We start from the raw sequence: 16,929 nt of genomic DNA, 5'->3' as shown, positions 1-16,929 counted from the left end.
AAAGACAATAATACAGAGAGAGTGAAAGATCGCTGAACAAATTTGAGATCAGGGCTTTTGTTTACCGCGCTCAAATTTGTATTTGGAAAACGAAGACGGGCGATTTCCATCGCATTTGGAGCGGCTAAAGCACCGGTATAACGGTGGCCTTGCTTTGCCTGACAGATGGGCGGATTCTGCCCCCTATGGTCTCACCTGGGTAGGTGAGAGGTACTTATCAATCAGAGATATTTCCCGACCCGTATTTTCGCTTGAGAAGAAAAAGAATGTTCTCAGCAGAGCTGCACATGTGATCGCAAATGCGTGGATGGTAGCCGTTGTTATTATCAAGGTGATGCCCTTGTTTTAGTCGAGAATTAAAAGCGAGCTTTAGACAATAATAATAATAATAATAATAATAATAATAATAATAATAATAATAATAATAATAATAATAATAAAAATAATAAAAATAGTAATAATAATAATAATAATAATAATAATAATAATAATAATAAAACAAATATTGTGTTCTGCAGCTGTCTCCATTGTCTAACTCAGGAGGCTACATCGTTTTTGTGTTCGCGTCACAGATCTAAAACTCGCTATTTTCAAACATGCAGTGTTTGTCCTCTTTCGACGGCGTTCTTTAATGATCTAAATTGTTCTGGGAAATAGCGGTCATAAGTCCCTCTTCCTCTCCTACCCATCTCCAAGTCTCAATATAATATCATAAATGATTGATTAAAAAAAATGATTATACTTAATCCCTCGGGGAGCAAAATAGTTATGTCTATCATCTTCATTCAAATGTCATAAAAACCAAACGCCTTTTAGTCGGCTGAAGATAAAACATCAAATCTTTTAGGAAATCGTTATCGTTGGCTCATGGAAGAGTCGTCGTGGCTCATCAGTAGATAAAGACCACGAACTCTGAATTACGAGATCACCGATTCGAGCTCCTCAGGGCAAGTCACTCTACCCTCATTGCCTCCATCGGAGAAAACTTAAAGCCGTCTTTTACCTTGTAGCCTGCTCACTATGCTTCCAAAAGACAGTAACGACGAAATGATGATCCAAATACACACTGCATACACATGCATATCAATCGTATACATCTATTCACCATTGATACGATTGTATTCAGTTGTCCTGATATACTACTCTCTGATGCTTCAAGAGAGAAAACGTACTGGAGTGGTGCTAGATTGCAAGCAACCACTGTCATTGCCGGTGCTCGTCTGAAGTTGGTGTGGCGCAGTGGATTAGACAATGGACTGTCAATCCGAGGTCTATGGTTCGAGTTTACCTGGCTTCGGCGGTCGTGTCCTTTGGGGGGGGGGGGGGGGGGGGGACTCGAAGCCACCAGTCCCACGGTTGAGCATTCATTGCTTCCTTGCAGTCACATAAAACAAACTTTCACTCACAAAACAAAACAAAAATTTCTGAACTTGATTTCTCAGTGTTGCAGCAAGCTGGTCGGCGACGGCTAAGAAACTCAGAGATTAAAAGTGTTGAACACAGTGAAGATAATAACCACAGTAGTGAGGAGGAGGAGGAGGAGGAGGAGGAGGAGGAGGAGGAGGAGGAGGAAGAGGAGGAGGAGGGGGAGGAGGAGGAGGAAGATGTGGATGAGTAGGAGGAGGAGGAGGAGGGGAGGGGGAGAAGGAGGATGAGGATGAGGAGGATGTGGATGAGTAGTAGGAGGAGGAAGAGGTGGAGGGGGAGAACGATTAGAAGGAGGAGGAGGAGGAGGTGGAGACGGAGAAGACCAAGGAGGAGGATAGACGACCCTTTGCCGAAGTCATGGGAGTTATAAGATGCTGGGTCTCACTGCAACATTGTAAACTCTATACGTGTACCAATAGACCATAACTTATGTGCCAAACTATTAAACTTGGTACAAGACCAGTATGATTGATGATGTTAGATTTGACCTCAAGCAACCACAACATCCAAAAAGAGTTCTAAAAAGAAAAGTATGGCTCTTTCGTTTGCTAATTTTAGTCTTATTTTCTATAAATGAAAATATAAATTTTCGAGCGTGAATCAATTGATGCTGTGTCATGATCATGAAAGTACAGTAGTTGTTACTTTTACCTGTGATAGGAGTTGATTTACTATTTGTTTTAATCCTACTGTCAATGAAAGCTACTGTTATCGTAAAATGGAACGTATATATCTTCATGATCATACCTTTAACGCCGCCAGAAGCTGTATCGACGTCAGTTCGAAACACCGAACATCGTCATAAAAGGGTCAAACCCTTAACGCTTTATGATCAAAAACCTTACTGGCTCCTGTAAATTTTACACTTAGCTGCCTAAAACTTCCCACGGAGTCACTATTTTTATTTAATTTCTGAACGAGACGTGTCGTGCGTTTAAGAGAATGGCTCCGCTGAAATTATGGCGCCAGGCAATACCAGGCTTCATCCAGGCTTCAACAGCGGGCCGTTGACATCAGGTCCGTTAACCCTATCGTGGCCAAAGTCAAGGCGATCATGTACGAAAGCAATGACATCGTTTTTGACAAAGTGATCATGAGGGGGGCTGCCACCTTTGCTGGCATATACGATCACAATTCTCACGGCAAGGAACGACCTTTGCCTCCATCTGCATTGCACTGTATCCAAGAATGACCTAATGGTGGCATGTCTGTCAAAAAGGAAGCCTTTTTCCCTCGTTGAATGAATATCGGGTGGTGTGCTATTTTTTTTCTTCCCTTCTGAAGCTCTCAATGCAAGATCACAAGTGGAACCAGTGTGATATCGATTTACGGTATAGAATAGAAGAATCGAAGGAGACAAAATTATGTATCCAGCTCAAAATCGAAGCGACCTCTCTTGCCTCTCTCTCTCCCTCTCCTCCTCGTATATCCATTTCTTTCCTCTCCTGTCTCTTCTCCCCACCCCCCACCCCCCTCCATCTACCTCCATGATGAGAGGAATTTCTTACGAGCGACAAACACGTGACACGGGGCATCATTAGTATCAGACTGAAAAATCAATATGACACGTGATGTTCATCGATTCTACAGGGCTGAGTACTACGCCAGATCCCGCTCTCCGCGCAATAATGTAGATCCAGTCCTCTGTATCTACATAATCATATTAGCGCCACACATCCCCAGCAATATCTACTAGACATGCCGGAGGGTAACGTCGTATGGTAGTTGACATCACCGTCAAAAAAAAGTCCAAAGGCGAGAGACCTTACGCTTCCAAAAATACTACGTCTTGATCGGAGTGTATTGACACTGAGTAACTAATAATCCTTTTGCAGCATCCCGTGCAGCATTGGTTAACTGCTAATTGATATATCAATACACAGCACACATTTTGATCTGTCACGACAGGATTAAGATTGTATTTGTTTCGTCATGATTCCCACAAACTGAACACGAAATGATTTAAGATTTATATAACGTGCAGTTGGTAGTTTACTCTGCGTCTGAAACATCGCAAGCAACGAAAACGCTTCAATCACATACCAACAGAATATATTAGGCAAAGTTATATATAAACATTATTATGACGATAATCATGTTTCACTACTATCCTTAAAGGGATGGTACCATTTTGATTGAGATGGGAATTCAGTTTTGTTTATTTGTTTGTTGTTGTTGTTGTTGTTTGTTTGTTTGTGTTTTTTCTTTTTTTTTGGGGGGGGGGGTAATTAAAAGCCACTCATGAACATTACAGAGCATACAATTCTAGGAGGAATTAAAAGTTTATTTGATGAAAATCGGTTTTGAAATGGCAGAGATATCCAAAAAGCAAAGTAAAACAAAGTGGTGTTTATTAAAAGGTGGCACCCACCTTTTATAAGTAGAGTCCTACTCTTTGTTTTTGGTTATATCTCCATTTCAAAACCAAATTTCGTCAAATAAACTTTGAATTCCTCTTATATTTGCTAGAAATGTCTGCTCTTTAATATTTCATTGGAAGTTTTTCCTCATCTCACACAAAAAGTTGGAAACTTGAAGCCCATCTCAGCCACAACTATACAATCCCTTTAGTATCTTGAACTCTGAGTCAGAAACATCGGCTCCGTTGTCATTGAAGCAAATGATACACAAGACTCATGAGTTTAAATGTTACGCTAGTTAGTTATGGTTATGAAATCCCTACTGATATTTTCTATGGCTCAGCAACTAGGACTTATATATATATATATATATATATATATATATATATATATATATATATATGCGTGTGTTCAGTAACTCTCATATTCTCACTGCTCTGTTATGCTTCATTCCCCGCGTTAAATGAATTTAAATGTTGTTTATTTCATATACGCATATTATGCTTTAGAGGCAGTAACTCCCCTTTTCATCATTTTTATGATAATTACTTACTTATGTTATAATGATTATCATATCACATTGTTATGTTATATCATATAATTTGTCGTTATTATTCTATCATCATTATCAGCATCAATATCATTCTACCATCACAATCATCATCATCATCATCATCATCATCATCATCATCATCATCATCATCACTAATGTTAAAATCATCAGAATTATCATTAGAGTATTGAATCTCTCGCGGGTTTCACTCAGAGCTTTGTTCAACCGGGGAGGTGGAAAGACCAGCTCAAGATCACAGCTCATATCCCACCGATATGGTCGTTAAACACGAGTTCATGGCGCCCATGTAACATTTAGTCGTGATAATAATAGTTTTATATACCCGGGGTAGGCTGTCCAGACAGTATAAACATGGGTCTTCCCAGAGGACCTGTCATTATCATTTTTGCGCCACCATTCGCAGACATTTTTGTCACCTAGCTTTATTAATAAGTGAGACAGCGTTAATGGTTACATGTCTTGTCCTATAGGTTGTATACTTGTCATGGTCGTTTTCGTGATAAGATCTCTTGAGGCGGAGATATTCTGTCACACTTCCATATTAAGGATGATTTTAGCTTATCAAGAAGCAATGTTGTCATGGTAAATGCTATATGCTTTTCAAAATGTGATGTGACGCCTATATGACAGAATTCAAATATGATAAATGATATGATGCAGAAAGGATAATTTCGGAAAATTAAAAACTTGCAACAGTATTAGCGTTGAAATAGGAAAAAAGAATATCAGAATAAGATGAAACTGAAAGTGAATTTGGCACATAATAGTATGATAGACCTACTCCTCTTGAAATGTATTCATATTCATAAACCGTCTACTTTCAAGAACTCAGGGAATAACCTATCCCCATCAGACTCTTGTACAGACCAGAATAATCACAAGCGATGTTGATACACTGACATTGTTCACTGGAGTTATTATTGCAGCATGCAGTGCGTGCAGTGTTGTACGCCGGATGCCTCACACAGATAGCCAGTCACTCTCTCGGTTGAGTCACTTTTCGGAAAACATCCCTCATCATCTTCTGCCATCTCGTATACCTCTGTCATCGAGTGAGAATCAAAATACGGCAAAAATAAAACGACAACACACACACATACACACACACACACACACACACACACACACACGCACACACACACATGCGCCACAAAATATTCCCTGACTCCAGAGTGAGAGGTTAATTGATATTGCAGGGATTCAAGAATATGGACGATTAGATATCATGACTTGACGTGCACAAAGACAGTCTTCTCACTTTCTCTTCTCTACTTTTTTTTCCATCCTACTTGAGGAGAAGTTTGGGGGGAACAGGAGGGATTTTGATGTGACAGAGGACATCCTTGATGCTTTGTCCGAATTTAGTCAAAGACCCAAATATCAAGCTCTACTGCTGTTTATCCGATACGTGAGAGGGGGAGAAAAAAAAAGTGTCAACAACACTTAGGATGACGGCTGTAATCATGTTTCGGTACATTACTTCTCTTTTTAACGCGTATAGCATATACTTCTTTAAGGGGCTTCTTCATGTTCTGGTAGTGGACATGGTTGAACTTGATTGGGGTATTTACATGATTATATTCTATAGAATGGTAGAGTTGATATTTCAATCAAAAGTCAAAATTGTTATAGCATAAAACGGAATAATTCTAAGTGCTGGTGGATGCAGCGATAATTTTGATTCTAGAAAATAATTCATGGTGTAATTAAGATTATCTCATTTAATCAATTATTCTAGATTACTTGTAATTTTATATCATTCCATTTCCCCTTTGATTTCTCATTCAATTTGGAAGGTCATCGAGGAAAGATCAAAGAAAATCCTGGGGTTTGAACTCTATCTCTTGATTCGCAGAAAATGCAATACCCTACGGGAATCGAATCCTCACACGATTGAAAACTGGATCTTACATGTCGCTGGAGGGCCTGTTTAAAAATGTAGGGAAATCTAAGAATGGAAAGAGAACAATGTAGTGTCCTGTATTCAGTGTCTCAATCATCTATATTTCAAGGACTTATCACATAACTTTAAAGCACATCTATACAAGACTGATGATACGCAGCTACTGCTGAATAGATAAGACGCCCCGTCGCCATGGAAACGGGTTATCTAATTTGCTTATAAACTTATGTATATAATAGCTCCGTCTTAATTTTCTTTCCATAGAATAAAAAAAATCATGTGTGCACTAGGTAACTTTGATCTATCTTTGGTACTGTCATGATAATGTTATACATCGAACACTGTTGCCTATTCACCCTATTTCTGTTTTTTGGTGTGTGTGTGTTAGTGTTATTTTTTTTTTGGGGGGGGGGTGGGGAGGGGTTGGGGGAAAGTGCGTATTATTGTAAGATTACATTCATCTATACTCTCTTTTCTCTGCACCCACTATCTACCTCTCAGTGTCTAAATGTGAGCGTGTGTGTGGGTGTGTGTGGATCGATGTACCGTATGTAGCATGCATGTGTGTATGTATGAATATACGTATGTATATATAATGCATGTATATCATGTTACTGCACCTGAGAACTCCTAACACGCTGATGATGTACTTTGCCCTTGCGCAATGAATCCCGATAAGCGCACGATGAGTTAATCATATAGACACAAAGGCTGTCTTCGCTGATGAAACTTAATCATGAGCATGCACAAAAAACCCCAATATCATACAAATTCATATATATATATATATATATATATATATATATATATATATATGTATATATATATAATTATATATATATATATATATATATATATATATATATATATATATATATGTGTGTGTGTGTGTGTGTGTGTGTGTGTGTGTGTGTGTGTTCCAAGAAAATAAATGCAAGAAGAACTGAGGGCACCATATAAGCCTGCTTAAACAGTATATAAGTAGTGCTTATATTTTTGTTATGAATGTACTATAATGTATGATACTGGTATATAATAACACAGACAATGTTTGTGTGTGTGTGTGTGTATCTGTCTTGTCAAACCATGTGGAAACTGAATTCCCTTATTGGATAATAAATCAAATCAAATCAAAAGTCAAATCAAATCAATATCCCGCCATAATTTAGGGTACTTTGTATGAATTCTATACATATTTCTGACTACACGACTTTTACGGAATCCGTGTGGGATGACTTTATTATGACTTTTTTCGTTCAAGAAAATATCACAGAAATTTTGCTAACTGTTAACAGACACGCTTCTAGAGTTACGTTCTCTCTCTATTTGTAATCCGCACTTGTCCGCTGGAGAAGTATCAAATGACGAGGAAAACAACAACAACAACAACAACTACAGAAAATTGCAGTTTGGAATTTAGTCTCATTGCGTGATTAGTTTTGGTTTCTTCCAAGATCACGACCTTTAGATATGCTTTATCAAATTCACAATAAATGCCAACTCTGATACTGATGAATGCGCGCAGGTCGAATCATTCAACGTGCCTTGCGTGGCGACCCCTGAAAAAGTTCTGTGTTGATCGTTCTTCGCAATAATGAGGAATTGATAGTTGCCTCCACAATGATAGTGATTATAACAAATGAACATTGTAATCATCACAAGGTTTGCCATAACCATGCAGGATGGCTCCTGGATCTTTATTTAGTGTATAGGCCCTAGTCACTGCCATCATCACAACCCAATCATTGCCAGGTGTTCCTGTATTAACGCCTACAGGTCAGAGAGGGGACAAATGGCGCCAATAGCGTCCTGTTCGAGGTGCGGTTCGAACCCAAAGGATCTCATCGAATATACCACAGGGTTCGTATGTATAGTCGTCTGAGGAATCAAATGCATCTACATCTCTATTTATATGATTGTAAACGAAAGTTTACTTTTTGACATTCACCATATAGAGTCACTCATATACTTCACATCACATTGAAAACATTCATCTCAAATGAAAAACTTTGTGTGACAAAATACTTTTCCGTTTCTTCTTATAAAGCGGATTCTACTCTGTGGGTATAAGAGTTCGAACCCATAATCTACTATTTTACGAATTCAGAGGCTTAACCACTTTCTCATGGCGCTGCTATTGACGACGGTTTCGAGTATAATGAACGTCGAGGTTTTGTTTGCGTGTCACACATCGGCCCTCAGTCCGTATTTCAAATGGAAATTGTATGGACAGATATCCTTGCTCCATTTCTCTGTCATTGTGGAAACGAGTGTTGATCAACATGACAGTGATGCCGGTATGGTAGTCTTCAATGCGCAAATAATCACGAACAGTCTGTCATGTCTGTCGTGAAGTTTTACTGCACAACCCGATTTCAATTATTTGCACAATTCTTTTTTGTGTGTTTGTTTTTGCAACGCAAAAATTAGGTAATTTTTAGTGTTAGTTAATCAGCATATTTCTCAGCCATCGAAAGTGATACATAATACATAATAATGATATGGCATATGGAAAACCTTGATGGATAAGTCAGATTTCTGATGGGCTTTGACATTTTTTCTTCATATGTTAAGGCTTTGAGTCAGAAAGAGTTGCTCGCTGAATGTGACCCTATTTAATACGTGGTTTACTGCTCCAGTCACTGCTAATACCAGTCCAACATCAATTCCAACGTCTCGTGATGTTGCTGGGCTACAGCTTCACGCAGCTGCCCTGCTGCCGACGGGCAATGTCAACAGAGGATGAGCACAGATAAGAGGGCTCGTATATTTTTAAAGGGGAAGTCCACCTTCAAAATTACTTTGTGTAAATAGAAGCAGAATAATTAGAGGAACAGAACAGTGATATAGTTTGAGCAAATTCTGATCAAAGCTAAGAACATCATGATTCCTTGGGATCGGTCGAATTCGTTAAATTGGCAATTCTGTGATGTCACTCGCGAGCTTAACCCCTATTTTGCTCTATGATATGAAATTAGGGGTTTTGATTTCCGATCGTATATGCACCATTATTTACAATCATTGTTAATGTTTTCTATACAACTCCTGCACAGAAAGACATATTCCGTCATTAATAATGAAAAAAGAAGAAGATATTTTATGAAATCATATGCACAGGGCAAATGGAAGGTGAGCTCATGCTACATCACGGAGTGGTTAATATTTGTTAGATTGGTCACACCTTCAAAATTTCATAACTTTTTTAATCGTTAATCAGATTCGGTAAAAACCATCAATATGTTGTTCCTTTCATTATTTCTGGTTCTGTTAAAATAAACAATTTATTTTTAGGACGGATTTTCCCCTTGAGACAAAAATTGGCGGCAATGTCCTCGCTGTTCTCTTCGCGCCCGGGACTAAAGAACAAAACAAAATGAAATAAAATAAAGCCAGAAAAAAAAATGGTGGCGACAGCCCTCTTGGATGATATAATGACAAGTTGATAAGGTAGAGCAGTGCTTGTTAGCAGTGCTTGTACTGGTGAGGCAACCGTGGGAACATGGACCGTTGAGATCATTGATATGATTGTTGTTTTTGTTGATGATCATCATGATGAGGAGGAGGAGGAAGAAGAAGAAGATTACCATCATCATCATCATCATTCATCGTCATCATTATCGTCATATTTTTCATTATTATTATTGCCAGTGTTACCGTAATAACCATTAGTACTTCTATATTTCATTGCCTTAATTATCCTTACAAGTAGTATAGTAGTAGTAGTAGTCAGTAGTAGTAGCAACAGTAGCAGTACAATGTACTAGTAAGAGTAGTAGTAAAAGTAGTAGTTGTTATTGTTGTAGCTGTAGTAGCAGTAGTAGTAGAAGAAGTACGAGGCAGTGAACATAGTATCTGCTCAGTGGAAGAAATAATTCTGTTGTCATAATGTTAATGCTGTTTGAAAATCAAGACGAAATACCGAAAAGCACCTGCATCATCATAAGTTAATTATTTACTCTAAAAACCTGGTTTTTGTCTTGTTTGTTTGAAAAGGAGTCGCTACCCCTCCCACTGTCTCCCAAAAGTATTGATGGTAACCTTTTATGAACGCACGATCATTACCATTTCAGACAGAAAAATGAATAATGTTTGAATGTCATTTACACACAAACACATACTCGAGACGAAATAAAACAGGAAAAAGAGAGCGAGAATCGATTTTTTTTTCGTGACCTTACCTCCAGAGGTTTCTTGGTGGTGCTGAGAGTCAGATCGCAGATGTGTTGTTTCCCACTCATTTCTATGGTCTCCTACACTCGGCTCACAGCAGTCCGTCCTGTTTGGACTCATCTCTTCCTTTTTATCCTCCCCTAAAACTTCTATCATGATGACGCCACGGTTATCTCGATCAAATTTCGACTACATACATGAAAGTAATCCAAACCGATTAGATGATGATGATGATGAGAGAGATGAGATATGCTAACGAAACAGGTCCTCGTTTTTCCCTCTCTCACTCTCACTCTCTGAAGCACTCTATCCGCGCTCTGATCGCGATTTTCGAGTTCTTTAATATTACAGAGCCAGCGTAAGTTATCCGGCCGTCGGAAGCATTCAACCAGCTCTCCTTCGCATAGCTGTGGAGTAGTCCTCTTTTTATGTGGGTGCACTTTCTTTCCCGCTGCGAGAGCTAAGCACAAGACACTTTTCACAATACTCGCTAACACAAATACACGCTCACAAAAAACAGGCGTCGTATTATCGCCGCTCTGAGAAGAATATGTACAAATATCCTTGAGGCTGAACTGGCTCTTTAATCCGATTTCAAACTCTCCTCATTTCTAAGTTTTCGTCTGGGCTAATCGCCTGGATCCCTTTTTCCCTTCTCGCTCTTGTTGATGTGATGCAATGCTGCCGACGACCGTTGAGTACCAAAGGGTTCCCCGGTGCGATAATACTGGGGGTACAGTGCTCTAACCGATATCAGCTAGCGCTTGGCCGCCTTTTTCGTCTCTGGTCGCTTTGTACTCTCCGAGGTTTCGCCGATCTCCTGTTTCTACAAAGTTTTCCATCTCTGCTCGGCTCTGCTGGGGTGGTGTGAATGGACCCACCAGACGAAATGTCATGGCAACATTCCGCATTATATATACGGCGAATCTGGAAATGTCATCGGAGCTTTTGCGTTCCAAATATTTTAAAAAACAAAGACAAAACAATAATAACAACAACACAAAACCCATGGAATAGTAACTCGCCCAGATACAAGAATTTACTGCATAATTTGCATCTCTGCTGGTGATAAAGACTTCCTCACTTCTTATTTTGTATTAATTCATTCATTTATGTATGTATATATGCATGTATGTTATATAAATTTATTCATGTATTTATTTATGTATGTATTCATTTATTTATCTATTTATTCATTCATTTATTTATCTTTAGACAGAGAGCGATTTTAAAACGAAAATGTTTAATTAATGATGATCCACGCCCTCTAGTCACAGAATGTTAGATATGGATCTGATGTTAAACAAACATTGCAGGTTTTCACCATCTTATCACGTGCGATAGTCCGAAGATGCGTTTACGACAGCCTGGTTGACGAAAATACGTGGGACCGTAGATGATATTCAAGTGACATATCAAATTAGGCAAGATGTACTGGAGTGTGCTGAGTGTTAATTCATATCGTACTGATTGTACTTCGGAAATTTTAGATGCTTCGATAAGAAATTTTAGATGCCTCGATAAGATGACAAAAACATTCATCATCACTTATGAACAATGATAATGAACAATGATAATGACTAACATGTCAGGAACACACACACATACACACACACACAAACACACACACACACACACACACACACACACACACAAGATTATGATGATAACTGGAGACTTTACCTTAGATATGCAGAGAGGGATGTCAATTCCCATCTTGCAATGAATTGTGGGACGTGAACTTCCACGCGGATAATATAGGTTCATCGCACTTCGACGTATTGTTGAGGCATCAGGTGATCTATCTTTGCTACCATGACAACGGCACACAACAGCCATCCAGCGAACTCTTATAGACTCGAGGAAAACCAAAGCTAACTTAATGAATATCTTAGCTTTCCATTGCCTTGATGTGTGGGCGTAACGAGCACTCTCAGTTTGTTGTTATAGGACTTGAAGATTCATTGTCATTTGGAAATAATGAGATTTGGTGAGAAGATTATGTGTTGTCAAAGGGAGAATCCATAGATATAACTCGACATTTGTTGTTTCTTTTGTTAAACCTGCTCTTGCTTTTAGCGTGTATGTTCTTAGATGAAAAACAACAACAAACATGCAGCTGGACTTCCTATTAAAATTTCCCGTGACGTCATCCTAGCAGCCCATTAATGTAAGATCCCCTAAATGATTAGACCTAGCTTGAAATAAAACCGTCCTTTGATGATTGATATCAGTTATTTACCATCTGCTTTGGGGGAGAATATTTCAAGACTAATTAAGAGAAGCGTTAGCAAAGTGTACCAGTCGTTTAATGCCTAATCATCATTTTGGTGTGCTAGCTCCTCTCCCTCCCCTCTCTTTTCTTTATTTGTTCTGATTCCGACCATCTTGGGAAATCGTTGGAATTAAAATGTGTAATTCATGACCAATTTTCGTCAAACAAGTGTGGAGATACACCCTTGCAGACAGCAGCAAAACAAGATGGGTCGATATTTCACCCATGTTCTTGTCAGAGCAAACGATTGAGCTGGTTACAGTTCGTTATTTCGAAGATTCGTTAATCAAAAAAATGAAATAAAGTTCCTTAGGGGAACTCCAGTCCAAACATAAGTTAGTCTGATAAGATATAGTAAAAATTTAATTTTGATCGAAATCGGATGAAAAATGAGGAAGTTATGACATTTTGAAGTTTCGCTATTTTTTCGGGAAACAGTTCTTGAACGGTCAATATGAATATGCAAAGTGGCAAAGTGAGCATGTCATTCCCTCACAACTTTTTCATTTAAACGAAATTATGCCCGAGGCTCAAATCCTCGTATATATAACTGATCACTATTCTGAAGTTATTCAACCAGGAATAACATCATGTTTCAGACTTCAATGACAGAAACATTGAATTTTCGTCATTTTTTTTTTGTACACGATCAATGGAAAATTGTGAGATTATGACATGGTTAGCTCACTCATTCACATATTCAAGTCCACTGCACAAAAAGTGTTTTGCAGAAATTAGCAAAACTTCAAATGTCATAACTTCCGTATTTTTCATCCGATTTCAGTCAAATTTTTACCGTTAAACTTATGAGGTTTTACTCTTTTTTATCAGACTAACTTATATTTGGACTGGATTTTTTCCTTTAAAGGGTACAGTACGCACATTCATTTCGTCTTCGGACCAACGAACCTTCGCAATAACGAACTTTATTTCATTTTTGGAACAACGAACCTTCGGAATTACAATAAGCCTTCGAACAACGAATATTGCCACAAATTTTTGAATTAGGGAACCCTTTTTCATTTTCGGATTAACGAGTAAACGAATATTGCCACATTTAATGTTCGTATTAACGAATCTATTTCATTTTCGGATTTACGAGTACTTAGGTATTATAGGATTTTGTGTGTTTTGGAATAACAAACCTTCGGAATAACGAATCTTATTTCATGTTCGGATTAACGAACTTTCTGAATGAGAACATCACCCAATTGATCATATATTTAGATGCCTATTTGCTGCTTGAATTTCATTTCCCCATCGAATCCTGGGAGAACTTTTTAACAAACATTTTCTTCTTGTCATCCTGAAATTGGTACCTCAGAATATCAGCGTATAAGCTTGGAGGATTATAGACTGAACTGGTTGAGTTTGTCATATCTTCACAATATCAGGAAAGAAATGCCGCGGCCTATACACATTATAGCCAAACTGACTTTACAAAGAATCTTATTCTAAAACAGTGTTGACGAATTGAAGATCATTAACAACTCAGAAATTTAGAGGCTTTTGAAATTCTGCGACTGAAACAAAGAATCATATTCTTTGAACCACAAAGGGCTCAAAAGAGAGAGTTGTTATTGTTGTTGTTGGTGGTGTTGTTGTTGTTGTTGTTTTGTGTACAATAATTATAAGACACTATGAGTATCAAAAATTATTATGCAAAGCAGAATGAGGCATCAAACCACAGGAATGTGGTCTCCGTGATGTAATGGGTCAATCCTTTGCATATGGACCTCAGCTATTACAAGTTCTGCTGCCTAGGGGACCACCAACCACTTAGTGTATGTACGTACGATATTGTGTTTGCATGTTTACAAGTAAGTTGGCTTTTACTGATCATCTGAAATAGATTTCCGTTCACACGAAATGCGAAGGGTATTAGGGATTCTACATACTGCATCTGAACGTGCGAGCGTGCATTCGGATGCGGCGGACGCACTTAGCGTTTGTGTCTGATGGGGCGTGGGAGGAAGATTAGGCGCTTTCCAATGAAGGATGAAGTGTTTACAATATGGCGGTCATTTGGTGATAGCATTATACCTCGATCGATATATTACTCATCAGTGGTATGTGGGTTCCGTCACACCCTGGTATTTAGGCCATCCAAACAGTAATCCCTTTTGTTAGTATGTCCGTCTGTAATAGGTTGATCTGTCTCTCCTTTTCGACCTTTCTTTCTTTCGGAGTATTCGCTCCTTTTCCAATTTCAATATAAAGAAATAGCGCTAATAATATTATAGCATGTACAGTGTCTTAAATTATTGTTTCTTTGCTACTTCATTGGATTCTTCATTCTTCAATAAAATCGCAGTGAAGGAACCTTGGTAAAAGTAAAACTACTTTCAAGAGAGAAATTCTGCAGGGTGAGGTGCGATAGTGATAGTCAAATTTGTTGGGACAACCTCCACTCCCCTCCCCTCCCCTCCCCTCCAGTATCAGAAAGTGAGAAGTTCGTTCCATTGTTATCTGAGGTATAGAGCCTGTGGATCATGCCTCTGTTGAACTTGCGAAAGATAGAGGGGAAAATGCAGGAAACGAGTATATTTAGGTTTCTTTTCAACATCGGATCAGGTTTTGCACCTATAGGGCTAGCGAAAGCGGATTTCTACAGACCTCTAAAAACTGAACTTTGGTATTAGTTCCGGCTGTATGGCGTGTTCTCTCTGGAAGCCAAGGCGAATCAGGTAGGAGGCTATGGTCAACTCCCTCCCCCGAAAAGACCAAAAATTCTTGGTCTAAAAGCTACACTTACCCCCGCCCCCTTTTTTTTTGGGGGGGGGGGGGGGGGGTGTGCCAACGCTAAGGAAAATGACGCGTTGTCTTAATAATTCATCTTCTTGTATTTTTATGCCTGAATGTAATATCATATTTCATGACGAGGCACTGTATGACATTGGGGAAACAAATACAGAATATGTCATACATATCATTTTTTTCAGTTTTACTACTGACTATTGTACTTTACTTTACCCCCCCCCCAAAAAAAAAAAAAACCAAACACTACAAACAAACAAACAAAAAACAAACAAACAAAAACGAACAAACAAACAACTATAATAATACTAATAAACAAAACACATTCCGCCGCCCTTGGTTACCACTTTGCAATTATAGATTGATGAAATGCATCCTCTGTATTAGGCTTTTCCCTTTTATTAGATGGAATCGAATTTGAATTATTTGAACAAGAACATTCACAATTCAGGGGCGTCACCAGCTTTTTTTCAAGGGGGGTGCGTTTTGACACTTAATGTTTACGAGATTTTTTGGACAGACATTTGGAATATAGGAAGCTCTCAATCCCTAGACTTTTACTGTTTTTGAGGGAAACCAAGCGGGGAAAGGGCACCGGCGTAGCTAGGATTTCATCTTGGGGGTGGGTGGGGGTGGGGGTGGGTGAGGTGGGGGGGGGGGGTTAGTATGCGAGGGAGCGAGCAAGGGTGTGGAAGTGCCGGAGGGGGTTGTACCCCCTATAAAATAATGGATTATGGAATGACGGTGTGAAACGACAAATTACTGGCAGCGATATCAGGAGAATGGCATAACGACTACATGCGAGCGAGCGGAGCTCGCGAGCTTGAAAATTTTGACATTTTACAGTCCGAAAACTGCCGTTTGCAGCCATATTTTTTTTGCTTTGTAAATTAAGGGGGGGCGCACCGGGCGCAACTGCTGGCAATTACTGGCAGCAACATCAGGTGAATGGCATGATAATTAAAGGCGTGCGAGCGAAGAGAGCGAGCTTGGAAATTTTGACATTTTACAGTCCAAAAACTGCCATTTGGAGCCATATTTTTTCGCTTTGGAAATAAAGGACGGATGGGGGGCGCAACGGGCGCAACTGCCGGTAATTACTGGCAGCAACATCAGGAGAATTGCATAACAATTAAATGTGAGCGAGCGAGCGAGCGAGCTTGAAAATTTTGACATTTTACAGTCCCAAAACTGCCGTTTGTAACCATATCTTTTTGCTTTGGAAATTAAAGGGGGCGCACCGAGTGCAACTGCTGGCAATTACTGGCAGCAACATCAGGTGAATGGCATAGCAATTAAATGCGAGCGAGCGAGCGAGCGAGCTTGAAAATTTTGACATTTTACAGTCCAAAAACTGCCATTTGGGGCCATATCTTTTCGCTTTGGAAATAAAGGAGGGGGGGTGCGCACCGGGCGCAACTGCCGGTAATTACTGGCAGCAACATCAGGAGAATTGCACAAC

At 39.1% G+C, this 16,929-nt stretch overlaps 1 protein-coding gene across 1 annotated transcript in view; it reads right to left on the bottom strand.

Moving 5' to 3' along the window:
* LOC139742063 (uncharacterized) overlaps window positions 1-10,591 on the bottom strand; it is a 22,295-nt gene extending 11,704 nt beyond the window's left edge. The window contains exon 1 of the mRNA XM_071652624.1: window positions 10,444-10,591. Within this exon, the coding sequence (XP_071508725.1) occupies window positions 10,444-10,591 (148 nt within the window). The remainder of the gene's footprint in view (window positions 1-10,443) is intronic.
* Window positions 10,592-16,929: the final 6,338 nt, after the last annotated feature.

This window comes from Diadema antillarum, unplaced genomic scaffold (assembly GCF_040938485.1).
Source record: "Diadema antillarum isolate AM-2024a unplaced genomic scaffold, OU_Dant_1.0 seq00000978_RagTag, whole genome shotgun sequence".
Classification (NCBI taxonomy): domain Eukaryota; kingdom Metazoa; phylum Echinodermata; class Echinoidea; order Diadematoida; family Diadematidae; genus Diadema; species Diadema antillarum.
This window is presented reverse-complemented; position numbering and strand designations above follow the sequence as displayed.